The sequence below is a fragment of the Lagenorhynchus albirostris genome, chromosome 13 (assembly GCF_949774975.1).
Source record: "Lagenorhynchus albirostris chromosome 13, mLagAlb1.1, whole genome shotgun sequence".
NCBI lineage: Eukaryota > Metazoa > Chordata > Mammalia > Artiodactyla > Delphinidae > Lagenorhynchus > Lagenorhynchus albirostris.
This window is the reverse complement of record NC_083107.1, coordinates 75,135,720-75,152,327: the sequence shown is the minus strand read 5'-3', so window position 1 is coordinate 75,152,327 and position 16,608 is coordinate 75,135,720. Positions and strand designations below refer to the sequence as shown.

General features: G+C 56.6%; 1 protein-coding gene across 1 annotated transcript; it reads right to left on the bottom strand.

Moving 5' to 3' along the window:
• Nucleotides 1-3,787: 3,787 nt before the first annotated feature.
• On the bottom strand, nt 3,788-10,935 carry OSR1 (odd-skipped related transcription factor 1). The gene is given in 4 exon segments (XM_060169493.1): nt 3,788-4,617; nt 4,619-4,730; nt 5,480-6,179; nt 10,685-10,935. Coding segments are annotated over 3 exon segments (981 nt in total). The 5' UTR covers nt 6,148-6,179; nt 10,685-10,935; the 3' UTR covers nt 3,788-4,416.
• Between the last annotated feature and the right edge of the window lie 5,673 nt (nt 10,936-16,608).

Genomic DNA, 16,608 nt, shown 5'->3' with positions numbered 1-16,608 from the left:
GAGCTGGGGCTTCCCTGGTGGCGCAGTGGTTGAGAGTCCGCCTGCCGATGCAGGGGACGCGGGTTCGTGCCCCGGTCTGGGAAGATCCCACATGCCGCGGAGCAGCTGGGCCCGTGAGCTATGGCCACTGAGCCTGCGCGTCCGGAGCCTGTGCTCCGCAACGGGAGAGGCCACAACAGTGAGAGGCCCGCGTACCGCAAAAAAAAAAAAAAAAAAAAAAAAAACCCGGAGCTGCCCTCTTCTCGTCGGCATCTCTGGCGCTCACATACGCCAACAGCTGGATGTGCCCGCCGGGCCACTGTTACCCCGAGTTTGTGATCCCTGAAAGTGGGAAACAGAAGTCGGAAACGACAGCCCCCGACCGCCTGGAGACACCGCGCCCGCGCGCCCACTGCTCGGGCTGCTGAGCTCCGGCTGCGCCTGCGCGCCGGGCCTGCGCAATGGGCGGGGAGGCGGACGGGTGGGGCCAGGTGGGCGGGGCGAGTACCCCACGGCAGCTGGTGCTTTGAAACCCTAGGGCATGGAGACTGTTCTAAACCACCAGATCCCAGAGGCGGAAGCTGCTGGGCACCCTCCTTCACTAACGGCATCTGCCAAAGCTTCGGTTCTGCGGATTCTGTCGGTGGGGACGAACCGGTTCTTGGCTCACCTGTGGGCAGGATTTGAGGGGCGGGACCGGGAAATGTGGGAGCAATAGTGTCACTGCTCCAGGTGTGACGTCATGGAAGTACGTAAATGAGATACCGATGTAGACGTCGCGGATCCCTTGCGCTCTTGCCAGAGGCCTGTGTGACATCACTGTGTCACCGGGAGGATGCCCTGACGTCACAGTGCCATAATGTTCTGGGAGGTGGGATGGGACGCCTTTGAGCCCGTTCTACGGACGCCAAGGTTCCAGGGGAGGGGGTGGGGATGATATCACAGGTCCCACGTTCTTGCAGATGAGGTGCCGTCCGGGAGCCCTAGACCATCTTACTGCGTTTCTCCCTCCCCCCAGGACCCTATACTAGCCCTGAATCCCGAGACAAGGAAGTAAGCGGGGGGAAAGGGCCCTTCGTGCGCCCCAAACCCCTAGCTACATTCCGGAAGGACGGGGTAGAACCTGAACTCTTCCTCTAGGAAGAGGCCCCTGCGGGCTGTTCTTTCCCCCAGGGCGCTCCTGTTCTCCTCCCAGAGCGAGCGCTAGGAAGCTCCAGGCTGCGCCGAGGGTCTCTCGCGCCTTCTACCCGCCTATTAGAGAAGTCCAGCCGGGTAGCTGCCCCACCTCCTGCGCTACAGACGAATCGCAGGCCTAGCAACTTTGGGAAGGGCCCCAGCCGGACTCTCATCTCCTTTCCTCTCGAAAACCGGCCTGAGCCACGCTGGGCATGTGAGGCCAAAGGAAACTTAATGTCTGAAAACGGGGGTTGCGGGGTGGTTCAGAATCTTCCAGAGGTGTAGCAGGAAAAAATTGGCCACCTGTATAGAGTGGACAGGCAATAAAACACACGCAGCATTTCTGACCATCTCGTTGCCTTTTCATGCGACCCACAGAGTAGGATCAGGGAATTGTAGCCTGTGTGGGGTCTGGTGGTCCGTGACCCAGGCTTGCCCTTCCATTTGCAGTCGCTGTGACTGCAGTCTATGAAATCACTGCCATGAGGATAGACTGCAGCCAGCTACGCTGCTAAATGGTTTCTGCATCCACCAAGATGATAGAGGCATTGAGAACAGGCTGGAGGTCTCTGGGCAGCAAGCACCCTGTCTCACTCCCACCCCATCCCCCAAACCTCTGCGCTTAGGAATTCATTCTTCCAAGGACGCACACTCGGTACTGAAAGTCTCTCCGTGGCAGGGCCTGGGGATGGAGGGGCGGGGATTCATGGTATCAGAGGTGGGTGGGCCAGAAAGGAAAACCCTCCTTGGCAAACCTACCCATTTCACAGTCCTTACTAAGTCCTTGAGTTGGGGCAGAGGTTCTTTGTGTCCTGGGGAGGTGGGAGGTGGTGCAATGTGAGGGACACGGGGCAGCAGCAATCCCTGAGAGAAATGTACTCCCTCCAAGAGTAAAGGAACCGAGTGAGGCACTCTCTCAGGTCCTCAGAGGTGATCAAAGCTCTCGGTAGTGGAGTGTGTGTGTGTGTGTGTGTGTGTGTGTGTGTGTGTGCGTGTGTACCCACGTCCTGTCCTCATCTTGGAACAATCACTTAACCGGGCGAGTAAAGGAACAGATGTGGCTTCTCCCCTGGGGTGCTAACACAAGTCGCGGCGAAGCGCGACATACCACAGCCTGCGCTGCCTGGGCCCAAGCCGTCGAAGCCCAAAACTCACTGACTAACCCTCCCTCCAGATGCCCAGAGGTCACAGTTCTCTGGGATACGGGCTCCGCTCTCTCCTGGGGCGAGTCCTTTTGGACCCGAGGAGTAAGAAGGCTTGGGCTCTTGCTTGACTAGCGGAGATCCCATAGGCCGGTCCAGAACCGGCAGCGCCCCGCCCCTCGCTCTCAGTGGGTCCTGGGACCGGTCAAGAAGGTTTGGAGGGCAAGACCAGATGCAGACAGGACCTGCGGCGGAAGTTACTCGGGGTTGCGGGCAGGACACAGCGAGGTGCCCCGATTCCTGGGCCGCCCCTCCAGGCCTGTCCAGCAGGGGGCAGCGTGGCTCCGAATGCTGAGGGCAGGACTCGTCCACGCCGTCCCGGCCAAGGCCACAGAGGTAAGTTGGGTTCCCGCACCGCCGAGTTCAAGCCCGCCGAGAGCGGGGAGGCATTCCCAGAGGAGGGGAGGATGGCGCAGCGAAAGGCTAGAGCGTTTTAACTCCTGCAACCCCGGCACACTTTTTCAGACCGAGCATTGGGGGTCCCTGTTGTAGGTAAGCTCGGCCCAGCTGTCTCCGCGGTCGCTGAGCGCCGGACACAGAAGCCCGAGAGGCTGCGCTCGGCTCGGGAAGGGCCGCGGGCGCCACCGCCTGAGCCGCCGCGCGGTAAGGATGCTGGAGCTGGGGGAGCCCCGCCCCGCCCCAAGCTGGAGAGCCCCCTGCTGCCTGGCCTCTAATTGTGGGAAAACTAGGCGCCCCAGGGAAGGTTCAACTTGTGGAGGGCGGACTCAGATTTCTCCTCCGAAACTCCCCGGGCCTCCCAGGGCGCCCGCCCCCGCCATTCCTGACAAGGCTTTAAAACGGCAGGAATCTTTGCGGGCGTGGAGCCGGGATCCGGGCAGGGGACAGGCCCCAGCCAGAGAATTGTGTCAGGGGGCTCCTAACAGAGGGAGGGATGTAGTTTGGGGGCTTTGGGGAGGCAGCGGTGATTATGTATTTGTAGCCGCGTATGGGGGCCCGGGGGACGGTACTGGCGTGAGGCAGTCCGTGAGGGCGCTTCCTTCCCTCCCCAGTTCAGCAGCAAGAGACCAGGAGGGAGGCTTTTCGTTGGGGAGGTGGGTGACGTTCTCTTCCCTTGGTGGACCCTAGGCGACCCCGACACCCGGAGATGTTGGGATTTCTCACGGCCGATGTATTGGCCGCAGGCTCGGCTTCTTTGTAAACTCGGAGCCCTTCGGAGATGAGGACTGGGGATACTGAGACCCTAAGGCCAAAGTGGAGGAGAAAAGTAAGAAAATATATGCGGGCGGGGTCCGCGGTTGCCCAGCACCGGGAGAGAGGAGCGCTGCTCCACCCATCCCAAACCGCTGACGCTAATTAGGGGAAAGTTGCTGAAGTGGGACAGGTCGGCTTGGGCAGCGAAACCCCGCTCCTCTCAAAGAAAGCAGCCGCCCAGTTTCCTACATTTGGGAGGGAAATTACCCATCCTTCAATGCCTGTAAAATAACCGTTTATTTAATATTTTTAAAAACTCCAGTGATAAATGTCCGTTACCGATGGTCAGCATAAAGTGCCAATCGCAATACATCGTCCTGCTCCTAGCCTTCTGCTCGCTCGCGGTGATGGGGCAGCGGAGCCGGGGAGCCGGAGGCCGGGCCCCCTCCAGCCCCAGGGCCCGAGGCCCTCGCCCCGCCGTCGGAGTCCGGGAGCCCACGACACGCTGCGCGGCAGGAGCTGGGAGGGGCGCTCCCCGGCCCCGCGATCCTGGGGCCCGGCGGCTGAAGCAGATACAGGGATTACACTTTTGCAGGCTCCCAGGGGTGGGGTTGGAGGCGGGAGGAGGGGTTGGAGGCTGCGAGAGAGCACAGAACTTCTTTTCCTCTCCCCTCTCTCTCCGCAGTCAGAGTTACAAGCTTATATGTTCAAAGAAAAAAAAATAAAGAATAAAGAAAACGTATAAAATAACAATAGAAAAAGTAATACTTCTGGGAGAGGCGCCGCTGCGGCTCCGCGAAGCTTTCGTTCTTTTTTTTTTTAATGCAGTTTCCCTTCCGCCACGTGAGTACCTCCTTTTGGCCAAGAGTTTAGCCGCGTCCTGGGGGAGCCGCCCGGGCGGCCGGGGTCACGGCCCGGGGCGGGGCTCTGGAGTTCCGCGTGCGCCCGGGCCCCGGGGGACGCGTTTGGGATGGGGGAAGGTCCCAGGAGGCCCTCCCGCTGCCCGCCAGAGTCGCCTTCGGCTTCTGGTCCCTCTGGAAGAGGGGGCGGCGTGACCCAGGGTCCGGGTGCCCCGGAGGCTCTGTTTAGCATTTGATCTTGGAGGTTTTGAGCTCCTTCACCTGTGAGTGTAGCGTCTTGTGGACAGCGAGAGTCCTGGACTGGCAGAATCCTTTCCCGCACTCTTGACACTTGAAAGGCTTCTCTTTGGAGTGAATATATCTGAGGGCAAAAACAGACCGAGAATTAATCCTTGCAAAATGACACAATGTTATAAATATTATAAATAGTTATCCAAGATCCCCTCCCACTGCAATGAGGAGCTTGCCCTCAGAAGAAAGGAGGTTTGGGAGTACCTAGTGTGGAGCAGGGCAGTGCCGAGTTTGGGGATGGAGTAGGGAGGTGAAGGAGACACCTCCGTCTGAGCCGTGCACAGATCCAGCTAGGCCGACCCCTGCCTTCCTAACCAGGGCCCAGCACGGCCTCCTTATAAGGCCTGAGTCAACACCGAAGGTGAGTGAAGGGACCTGGGTGGGAATATTTGCTGGAGCTGTGCTGTCCCAAACAGTAATCACGAGCCACATGTGGTTATTAAAATTCAAATTAGGTGAAGCTGCAAAGTTAGCTTCTCAGCTACACTAAGTTGCCCATTTCGAGCGCTTGATTGTCATTTGTGCCACGTATCACTTTTCATCATCGCAGAAACGTCTACTGCACAGCGCTGCAGATGGAGGAAGCTGTGCATGCCTGTCTGGAGCCTGGGTCCTATTCCTCGCATGTTCTCTCCACCCATGCTCCAGGAACCCATCCCTGAGCTTTGTTGGTTTCCTTCCCCATCTGGGGGAATCCCAGAAACTTAGGAGGCTTGGACTTGGTAGGGGGTGGGTCTCGTGAAACTCGGCATTAGGGAGGAGGCTGGTGGGACAGAAGCAGACAGCCAGCTCTCTGCTGGGCCACCCTCAGTACCGCACCTGTGGTCTCGTAGGTGGTCTTGCCTCCGGAAGGCTTTGTGGCAGATGTCGCAGGTGTAGGGCCGCTCGTCCGTGTGCGTCCGCTCATGGATGAGGAGGTTGTAGGACTTAGTGAAGTGGCGGCCACAGAATTTGCAGACGAACTCCTTCTTGGTTTTGGAAGGCAGGCGTCCCCTCGTGGGCTTCTTTTCTGGGGACAGCTTGGTCACATCCAGGAGGGCGCCCAGCCCACTGGCAGGGGACCCGGGACCCTCTCCCCGGCCAAGCTTGGACGGATCTTCTTGCGTGGCCGCCAAGGCCAGGTTGGCAAAATCAAAGCGCGGCTTGGTCTTGAGCGCCGCGGGGCCGCTGCCTCCAGCGGTGATCTCAGGCTTGGGCTGGATGACGTGAGGGAACCAGGGGAAGGCGGGCAGCTGGAAGCGCGCGTCCACCAGGCTGGACACGGCGCCGGGCACTTTGGAGAAAGAGGACCGCGGCAAATGCATCGCGGGGTAGCCCAGCGTCCACTGGTGCAGGTGCACGGCATGCAGCGCACTGAAACCATACAGATTGGGCAGGTGGTCCGAGGGCACTGTGGGCAGGCCATTCACTGCCTGAAGAAAGGAGTAGTTGGTGAGCTGCAGAGATGGGTGGATGGGCACCGGTGCTGGCAAGGTTTTGCTGCCCATGGCCGTAGTTGCAGTATGTTCTCAATCTCGATCTGCAAGGAAAAGAAGAGGGGAGGGGAGAGGAACAGACAAGTTCAAGGTAAGTGCCCTCCTTCTGAGTTCCAGCCCAGCCACACCTTCTCTGTCCCCCAGAGCCAGAGCTGGGAACCTAAGACCCCACCCATGGAGCTCACTGCCCTCACCGAGAAGACAGGAACCCTCAAAATTGCAGGACTCCTTCCCAATGGCCTCCAGCAGAGACACACAACTTGATACAGAAACCAAACTAAATCCTATGCAATGCGACCAACTTAAAATGAGTCCACAGTGTACATGACACTGAGAAAGGCATAAGCACAGGGAAACTGTCCTGTAAAGACTTACATCCAGGCAAGCCTGAGTCAACAGAGAATTACACTCTCCTGTAAAGATAACAGAAACTTGGAAGCACACTTACACATTCATGTGCAGATAAACAAATACAGAAATGCATGCTGACAGATAAACACAGACTCACACATTCTGAAGCAGAGTTGACAACAAGGTGCAAAGATAAACTGCGACAAGCAGTACTGTGCTACTAAACAAAATGCAGGGAGGAGCGCTCGCACACACACGGGATCACACCGCACCTACAAAGAGCTCCACAGACAGCACACGTACAAACGCCCACGAATCTGCACATCTCCCAGCTCCTGTGCCTTAAGCTGTACTAGCTGACCATCAACTTGGCTTCTAGAAGCCATGTCATGTTTCTCCTTACAACTCTCAACGTTGACCTCAAATTTGCTTTTCTGTATCGCTATTAACGAGCCCTTTTGACACCACCCTCTCTGCAGCTCCTTGCGGACTGACTCCCTTCCGCAGCCCTTGGGGATCACCTTTGTTTCAGCAAGGACGCTAACAGCCACATTTATTTACTCACTCAAACATCTGCAGTCATGTACAAGGGGGCTTCAGTGCCCTCCCTACCCCATAGGAAAGGGGGGCAGGGTCTTGGGGCTCTCGGGATGTTTGTGCGTGTGGTGAGCACCCCCTCCCCAGCAGATGGGTTTGCCTATGAGTAAGAGCATTGAGGCTGGGCCTCAGCTGCTGTAGCCTACGCACCCTCCAAATGTAAGGCCAGGGAGCTTGAGCAAAGCCAAAGGGGAGTCATGCTGATGTGACAAGCAGTCTCCTGGCCTTCTTGACTCTTGGTCAGGGTCCCTAGCCTCCGTGGACAGGTCTAGACTCGGCAGACAGACCTTTTAGGTCTGTGCCTCCCAGACACTCCTAACTCGGGTCTGTCCAGTGGAGGCAAAAACAGGGAGAAAAAAAGGCGGAATTACACAGAAGACCCTGGGAGGCTCAAGTGCCGAACTCCATCTCAAGAAGTCACTGGGGAGCAGGTGCTTGGGACCCGCTTCTCCTTGCCTGTCTCAGTCCCCTGCCTCCCCCTTCTCCCTTTACTCCTTATTTCCCCTCTCCTCTTCCTCAGATCTTTCCAACCTGCAGCAGGTCCGCATCCCTGGTCTTCCCAGGCCCCTGCTCTGTTCCCTCCTTCACAGCACACACTGACACCACCCAGACAGCTTCTGAAGCCTAGCTTACCCTCAGCCCAGGCCCCTCAGGCTCAGGCTGCCTTTCACTACAGGGAAGCTTTTAATGTGAGGGCAGTGCCGTGCTGTTCCCAGGAGAGAGGACAATATTGACCTAGAAGCCCTTCCCCCCCTCGAAGCTGTTGGGGAAGGTCACTCTCGGTGTGGTGGGCCCTAAGGAAAGAAGCTCTGCTGGGGGTGGAGGGAGCAAAACACCGAGAGCCAGCAGCGATGTCCTCGCGCAGGTTAAATCGAATGAAAACCAAGTCGGACCGCAGCAATTTATTTGGCCTGGAGCTCAGGGAGGCACAAATCTGGGTGGGAGTGCGGAGCGAGGACCCCGGCGGCGGAGCCCTGGCCTCCGCAGCAGTGTTCTCCATTGCGTCGATCACGGGTCGCGCCAGGGACAACCCGAGACCCTCCTACAGCGTTGAGACACGGCGAAGCAAAATACGAATTGGGCCAGAGAGAAAGCTGGAGCCTGTTTGGGTTGGGAAGGGGGAGGGGGGGAGAGAGGAGACGACTCGCCGACTTCAAAGGTCTGCCCAGAGTTAGGCGAGGTGAGCGCTCTTTGATTTGCTGTCACCTCTCCTTCCCCTCCCTGCGCTGGAAATCAGATCCTTATCTCTGGCTCCCCGGGGCCCGCAGGGCGCCGCCCGGGCCTCCACTTGCTCCCCTAGTGCTCGGCCTACCCCCGGCGATGGCGACAGAGCGCTGGGCTGCACCCGAGCCCGGACCGGCTCCGTGCAGGGTCGGGGATCCCACCAATCCCTCGCGTACTAACCTGGCCTCTCCTCGCCCACCCCCAGGAGCAGAGCCCTTGGGCTCGGTAAGGGGAGCGGGCGCCTGCAGCCGACACTGCTCTTGGGAGCCAACCTTAACGGGCTATCTGCCCAATCTCGCTTCCCCCGACACTCAATTTCTTTTTCTCAGGGGCGCAGTCAGTTTATTTTCTGCCACATTCCGAGGGCAGGGTTCCCCAGGCCCTCGTCAACGATTTTCCCGGGGACGAAATTCGTTCGAAACGTGGCTCTCTACACTAGTAGTCCCAAGAATGGGCCGAATTCACTATTCGGTTTCAGGCAGTCAGCTAAGAGAAAAACACAGTCTCACACTCCCCTGTCCCGCCAGAGAGGATGAGCAAACGCCCGGCCCCACTGGCTCCCGTTGCCCTGACACCGGAACCCCAGCGTGAAGGCTTTAGATCTTTAAAAGCGAGAGAAAACACCTCTCCCCAGGCCCGAGGCCAGGCATCCACTCGGCAAGGAGCTAGGACCTCGGGACCTTGGAGGTGCGGGTAAGGGTGCTGACCACGCGCATCAAACGCCATTCGCGCTTCCCAGCCCGGATCCCCGCGCTGTGCAGACACTGTTTCCCTCGTGCGACAGAGCGCCAGTCCCGGGTCTGCAGCCAACCCTATGCTGGGCATTAATGAAGTGTGCAGAGTCTATTAAAGTAGTTTATTCGGGGCTAATTGAGCGTGAGCGAGTTAACTGCTTGCATTAATGAGGACAGAGCGAGCTCCATGAGCTTGCGCCTGGAGGAGTCTAGCATCAGCCCCAGAAAATCATCCTTGACACAGAATCCCCATCACGTGTGGTGACCGGCGTCCGGACCCCTGGCGAAAGGACTGACCAGCACGGGACACTTCTGTTTAATTCTCGCAACGAACGAGATCGAACGAACCCTTCGGCTACGCGGCCATCACCCTTGCATTTAAACGCCTGCTGCATCCTCAGCGATCTGCTCCCCAGTCTTATTGAAATCACAATTACTTCTTGGAACCTCGGATAGAACATCTACTCACTGGTCGCCCTCCATCCGTTCCCCCCGCCCCCCGCGTCCTTGCCAGCCCCTCTCTTCTCTAGGAGGCCATGAACCTCAGAGATTAACTAGCCTTGCACGTGGTTTCTGTTCCCAAGAGCCAGCGCGCAGCTCTTAACCCGGGTGAAATTTACCAAATTGTGGCAACAAAGAAACCCTCAGCAGCTACACTATACTCCAAGAGCCTACCCCGCTACTGGCCGAGATGCTGAAAAACGACTGGATGTGGGTTTTCATTCCTCTTATCAGATAAATTTTGGGGGAGAAATTAGTTCAGCAGGCAGTCCGTCACATCTTTCCCTCTCTTCTGCGGCTCCCACCTTCTCTCCTGAAGGGAGACAGGCACGGGAGCAAACGAATCCTTCCCTTCCAAGCCCGAAACTGAGGACACCCGCGGCTCCACAGTGTTTCCGCTACTGCGGCATGCGGGTCTCTGATTGGGAAGTAGTGTTCGCGCCCCCTGCGTGCTCCCCTGCACCGGGACAGTCGCGGGTTACGCTCCAGGCCTTGACCACACAGAGCAATCATCGGATAGAGAACACCCCGAAAGCAGAGCGCAAGTGCGAGGCGGCGTCAGGCACGCGGCCCTGCGCTCCCGGGTCGGGCCGGCCTCGTACCTGAGCGCAACTCGGCAAAAGACAAATGCTCACGAAAGCGCGACCCGGCGGGGGCATGCACCTGTCCCTGGCGCGGGCGCCTGCGGCTGTAGCCATCCATCCGCTCCCTCTTCCTTCTTCGTCAGCTAAGGTAGGTCAGGTTGGGCTCGGCGCGCGTCTCGGGAGAGTCTGTGCCCGCTTTAGTTGCTTCGGTTTCTTAGAGGGGGGGCCACAGGCTGACTTCCGAAGTCCGCGAGCACCTCGCCTGGGATTCCGCGAAGCCCGGCCGCGCTGGGGGCAGTAGTGGGGACCCGCCCCCTCATTTCCCCGGGGTCAGAGGCCGAGGACCTCTCACGCGAAGCCCCTGAGCCAGCACCCACAACCGCCCAGGACTGCAGCTGCTCTCTCGCTTTCACAATGGTCCTGCAGCCTTCGCTTGGCGAGAGGAGCTTCTTTCTGGGACATAGAGAGAGAGGAGACACCCGCAGATCGGTGACAGGGTACCCGGGAGTCCTGCCCGCATTCCCCTCGCCGAGCCCGGGCGCCCAGGGCTGCAGTTACCTTATTCCGCTGCGGTCCCGGCGCTGCGCGCGTCTCTGGGGCTCCCGCTGCGGGGGACCCGGGAAGCCAGAAGCGCTAGATTCCACAGCGTCCTGGCCCCTCTCCGGCTGCGGGGACTCCGAGCGCCCGACACGCGGGAGCGCTCAGCGGCCCCGAAGTCCTGTCCGCCCAGGGATGGTGAACTTCTCTCGGGGCTCCTACGTTGGGTCTGAACCCGGTGCGGCTGAGAACGTACTGGGGAGAGACCGAGCTCCGACTCACTCACCCCTTAGCACCGAGCCGCCTACTTATTTTAATCCACCACCCTCCCTCCTCCCTCCCTCCCCCCTCCTCCTCCCCTCTCCCCCTCCCCCTCCCCTTGCCTCAGGATTCCTCCCCTCCCTCCCCTGCCCCCTAACCATCCTGCCCTGCGCATGCGCACTGAGAGAGAAAGTTTTGCTGACCCGGGCAGCCGACTGTGGCAGAGGCGCTCGCTTGGCCCCGGCCTCCCGGGAGCTGCGTCCCCTGTTCTTCAGTCCTGTGCGACCCTTTCTGCGTTGTTAGGCCCACGAGATCCCCCCCCAGGCGCGCTAGAGGAAAAACAACCTCTAGCTGATGAAACCGGGCTGAAACCGCGCATTTCGCAGTCCCCTGCCTTGGAGCCTAGGACACAGCCTGTGCAAGGTCGGGGTAGGCGGGGGCGGTGCGTCGGGATCCTGGCGCCTTTGTTTGGGCTCCAGCGCACCTCGGCCCCTGCTGACTAGCCTCTTCTCCCAGAATCCCTTCTGGCGTGGAGCATCTCCTGGACATCCGAGAGTGCTCAGCGCCAGAGCGGTAACCCGGACCCCAATGCCTATGGGTGACCCCAAACCCTGTGTTACGGAGGCGGAGGATGGGGCAAGGAGTCAAAAAAGTTATTTCCCGAGGACCCCAAACCTTCCGGGATTCACACCCTCTAATCATGTATGCATTTATTTTAGGAGGATGGGTGAGAGTTTGGAGGATGAGCTGCACAGGCACGCGATTCAAGCTGAAAAGTTCTTCAGCTCCAGGACCTTTGAGTCCAAGGAATTGGTTCAGGTGGAGTTTGTGATCTAAGTGAGGGTCAGGGTTCTGGCTGCAAGAAATTCTGTCTTCACTGCTTATGCTTTAAGAAGGAGAGTACTTGTACCTTCTTCACTGCCTGGCTCTAAGAGCTGACCTCCAGCTGACCCCAGCCCAGATCCCTCCCCGCCATCTCTCTGGAACAGCCAGCCCTGGGTCCGGAGGAGGGGCTGGTTTCTGGGGCTTGGGTGAGTCCAGATTCACACCCCTACACTCCTGGGGTTTGCCCCAAGACTGTTGCTGAATGACCCCTCTGAGGTCTGGAGACTGGATCCTGGCCTCAGTGGGTCTCTAGCATATTGGTATTGTGTGTCTGGAAGAAGCTGCCACTCTGTCCAGATTCAGTCTGCAAGTCTGAGCTGACTTTTTTTTTAAGACTCTTGGTTCCCTGACCTAGGAAAACGGTAGTGGAAATGCCCCCCCAAAAAGGAATAATTGGAGGACACCCTGGTCTTACCCCCAGGCCTTTAGAACAGAACCTGGCCTCCAGCCCCTAGGTAACTTTGTCTTGGGCAGGGAGGAGGAAAAAGGGATGCAGTCTTTGCCCCAGGGGACTGCATTCACCCCCTGCAGGTTAGTGCTAGAGTAAGGGACCCATGTAAGGTTGTCTGTGCAGCTGGAATCCTAGCAACTTCCAGCATGGAGCGACATTCTGGCACTTGGGGGGCCCCCTGGGAGGCCCCTTGGGAACAGAAGGAGCTGAGATCACTCCCTCCCCTGAGATTCCAAGGCAGCAAGTGCCAAGAGCAAGGAAGGCTGGGAGGGCAAGTCCAGCAGGGCATTCCTGGACTGTACCGGCTTCCACCTCGGGCCAGGGAATCTGTGTGCGCAAGGCTCAGGCTCTCCTAGGAGACCAAGCTTGGCACCTTTTATTACCAGCAGTGAAAGAATCCACAGAGGCCTCCGCAGCGGGCCATCTGGCTGTCCAGACCACTTAGGAAATGGCCCCTAGGAAGAGGACATTCAGGTAGGATGGAGCCTCCTGGGGTGTACCTCTCTTGCTCAGAACGCCACCCAGGGCAACTGTGCTTCCTCCATCTTTCACTTGCCTTTTTCTCCTGAATCAGGGCCCCTGGCCAACATGCCTCAAAGACTTCTAGAAAATCTCCAGGTAGTAGGATCCCTAAAGAGCTCTTGGAGAAAGTTTTTAGGGATCCTAAAGAAAGGGCCATGCAACCCGCTTGTTTAATGCTGCTTTTGCCAGGTTATCTGGAAAACTGACCCCACTCAGGTCAAATCCTGTAACTTAGCTGGTGTGGGGCAAGATGGAGCTGCCCAGCATCTCAGGTTTTGCCTCTCCAGCTGCTTCCTAGGACAGGACAAGGCGCGAGAGAGGTGCAGGACACTGGCACTGCCCAGCCTCAGATCTGTTTCAGACACCTGGCTTCAACGCCATTCTTTCTAGGTCTTGGCCAATGAACACCCCCAGAAAGCTGGAATAATGAAATTCAAGATTTGCTAGCTGCCGCTGAGTCCTCCAAGTCAATCTGAGCACCCAAGGGGATGACCCCCAAACCCTGGCCTCAGTCTCCAGTGGAGACCAACCAGATCCTAGTTCCCTCTGGACCCACCGCAGGAAAAAACCCTGGAAGCTAAGAACCCCTCGGCTTCTCTATGCAACGGGAACAAAGGGGGCTCCCCCCGCCCCATTTAAGACAAATTGATCCCACTAAGCTAGGTCTAGGTCGCCACGCTGCGCCTGGACTGCAGCTTGGATAGACTGAGCAGAGCAGGACTCAGGACACGTAAGGGCTACCGAGTTACTTTACGGCGAAGCCAAATTCGTTTAAAACTTGCAAGGACATCATGGTTCAAACATGGTCAACGGCCTCACTATAGGGTACCCACCACCCTATGGCCCCAGAGCTCAGTGAAGGTGGAGAAACTCCTGTCTGGACACCCATGCCATTCCTGGGCGTCCCGCACACTCCGCCCCCGTGTCTGCAAGCTTTGCTCGCTTAGAGCCCGCGGGCACCAGCGGGGGACCAGACCCCGCGCAAACCCCGCCGCTGGTCCTTCTGGTTCGCGCACCCACCGCCCGCCCGGCGCAACCGCGGGCGCCCGAGTCTGGGACGGAGCAGTCTCGGGGAAATGGTCCCACAGTAGCGACCAGGCCTCCAGGTGCGGGTTACTCCCCGCCAGTGCCGCTGGGGTCCAGCGGGAAGCGATACCCAAGGCAGCCCGTGGCGCCGGGTCGTGGACCGCCCTGAGCCCAGTCCCGCAGAGAGCCCCCGCCCGCCCTCCGCCGCCTTTCCTGGGCACCATGGGGTGGTGACAGCCTCTGCTGGTCTCCCCACCCCATCCCCAGACCCTCTCCGGACCCCTGCTCACTCGGAAGGAACAGTGCCCCAGCCTGCCTTCGGAGTGAAAATTGAGCAGCTTCCAGAAAATTAACTAGAACGTGGCTTACTTTGCTTTGGGGGGTTTTGGATAAAAAAATGAACCCCACCTCTCCTCACTTCCCAACCACACAAAAGTGACCTCATTTTTTTTAGAAAATGAAATTTACTTAGTACTAGGTGAGCTTTTGCTTCCAACGCAAGCTTTCCTGTAACTACTTTGTGGACAGTTGGGGGTCTGCTCATTTGACCCCCCTTTAAGCATGTACAGAGCTTTCAAATAACCGGGAGATTTAGGTATCCCTCTGTAATCATTTAGATGATGGATTGTAATGGCTCAATAGTTCCTCTGGAACCATTACGATCAATCAGGTCAAAATCCAGCTTTGGGGAAAAGTTTTTAAGCACGGGAGGTAGGCAACACGACATCCACACACATTGCGCAGATAACAGGCTCTGATAAGGTACAAGCAACGCCAGGGTCTTAGGAGAATAGATCACAGGTGAACCCAAGAGCCGGTGTTTATTGTGACAGCGACAGGCAAGTTACAGTATCAAAACTGAAAGGGAAACTGAACTGTTTTTCCAGGCAGTTCCCGTTTCCTAAGTGCTTTATGAGCACATAAGTATCTTGTAACTTTCTGTCACCTTAATAAACAAAACAATTCATGCATGCATGTATCTAGCCTTGGTTTATGAGATGTGTGAAGCACTAATATCATGTGGAATTGCATAAACTCCGGGCATACTAGCACCGGCAAAACGGAACGAAAATCACGTCTTAAATTGTGAAGATAAAATGTAAAATGTGAGCAGAAATTGTGGGGAGTTTTTACTTTTTGCACAACTATGAGTTGTCAAAATTATTTTCGACGGATCTACGTTCTAAGATTACTGAATTTTCCTTTTATTCAAAGGTGGAAATAAATGTATTAGAAACGACGCAGTGTCTAATCAAACTGTGGATGATGAAAAAAAAAAGTTATTTTAACTGAATCGCGTATAGTCAGGGGGAAGCCCTGCGGACAGAATTACCTTACTACACCCGCGGCGCTACGTCGTTGACGGGCTACACAGGCGGCGGTCGGCGCTGGAGGAATGAGCGTTGGAGGTAATTAATTTCCAGACACTGGAGGGTTATTATCTGCATAGCGATTTCCGGCGAGGGAACTCGGAGCAAGTCTGGCTGCGAGGTTTTATCGACAGACTTGGGGACGCAATCCTAAAGAAAACGCGCCACCTGCTGGTGAGCAAGTGACATCTCCCGGTGCCCCTTCCTCGAAAAGTCTCACATCCAGTTGTCTCCGGGGAGGGTTGTTTTTTTTTTTTTCCCTTTAAATGTTCTTTTCTGAGTCACGAAATTCGCCTTTACTCATGTAAAACTACACACTGCCCTTCCAAAGAACAAACACGGATTCTGTTTTCCCTGCTCCAGATTTGTGAGGGTAGTTTTGGTTTTGTTTTGTTTTGAAGAATCCGAAATCCTTGGCAACTTTCTACCACCATTAGTTTCTGGTCCTGGGAAAAAACAGTGAACCAGGACCTACTGCGAAAGTTTTCTGCATTCTCCGAGCTGGGTTAGCGCTACCTCCTAGGTAGCTCCTTGGAGATGAGGATGCTCTGGCTCTTGTGTCCACTTCCTCCCTCCCTCCCCAGCTTGGAGGAGCATCTGGACCCGGGCCCCTCCCAGGATTCCCAGTCGGGCTTTCTGAAGAACCAAAGGAATGGAGAGGGAGAGCCTGCTTCTTCGAATCGGAGTCTCTGAAACACGCCATGCCTCCTCCTACCCTCACCTTCCTCCCAGGCAGGCCACTGGATTCCAGGTCCTTTGCTGCTCCCTTCCCTTCCTGGAATTCCCTACAGGATATTTTAGCTGGACCCTCTCTACTCCTTGGCATCAAAGCTGCAACTTAAAAAAGAAAAAAAAAAGTTGTTTTAAATTTTATTGAGATGTAATTGACATTGGTTTGATACATTTATATATTGCAATATGATTACCACCGCCATAGTGCTAGCTAGCTCACACCTCTGTCACTTCACATGATTATAATTGCTTTTTTTGTGGTGAGAACGATCATCTAGTTTCTTAGCAACTTTGAAGTTTATAATACAGTATTGCTGACTATAATCACGATGCTGTGCATCCAGAACTTACCTACGAGTTGCAAGTGTGTGCCCTCACCATCTCCACAATCCCCCCAATCCCCCGCGCCCAGCACCTGGTGACTACCATTCTACTTTCTGTTTTACAGGTTCAGCAAAGCTGGGTCTTTGATGCTCTCTCTTCCTTGTTATCAAAGCTCTGGCTTTTGGGATAGAGACCTGAAGGGAGAAGTCCTAAAAATATACCTGTTAACATGCTCTGTGGTCTGTCTTTTGCAGACAGAAGAAAACAGGGTGTAGGAGATCCTTGGGGGCTTCGGCTGTGCTGCTCTCACAGGCCTCTATCCAACTTCCTTACAAAACTCCTTGCAGGCACCCTGGGAAGTTTAGAGCTGCAAT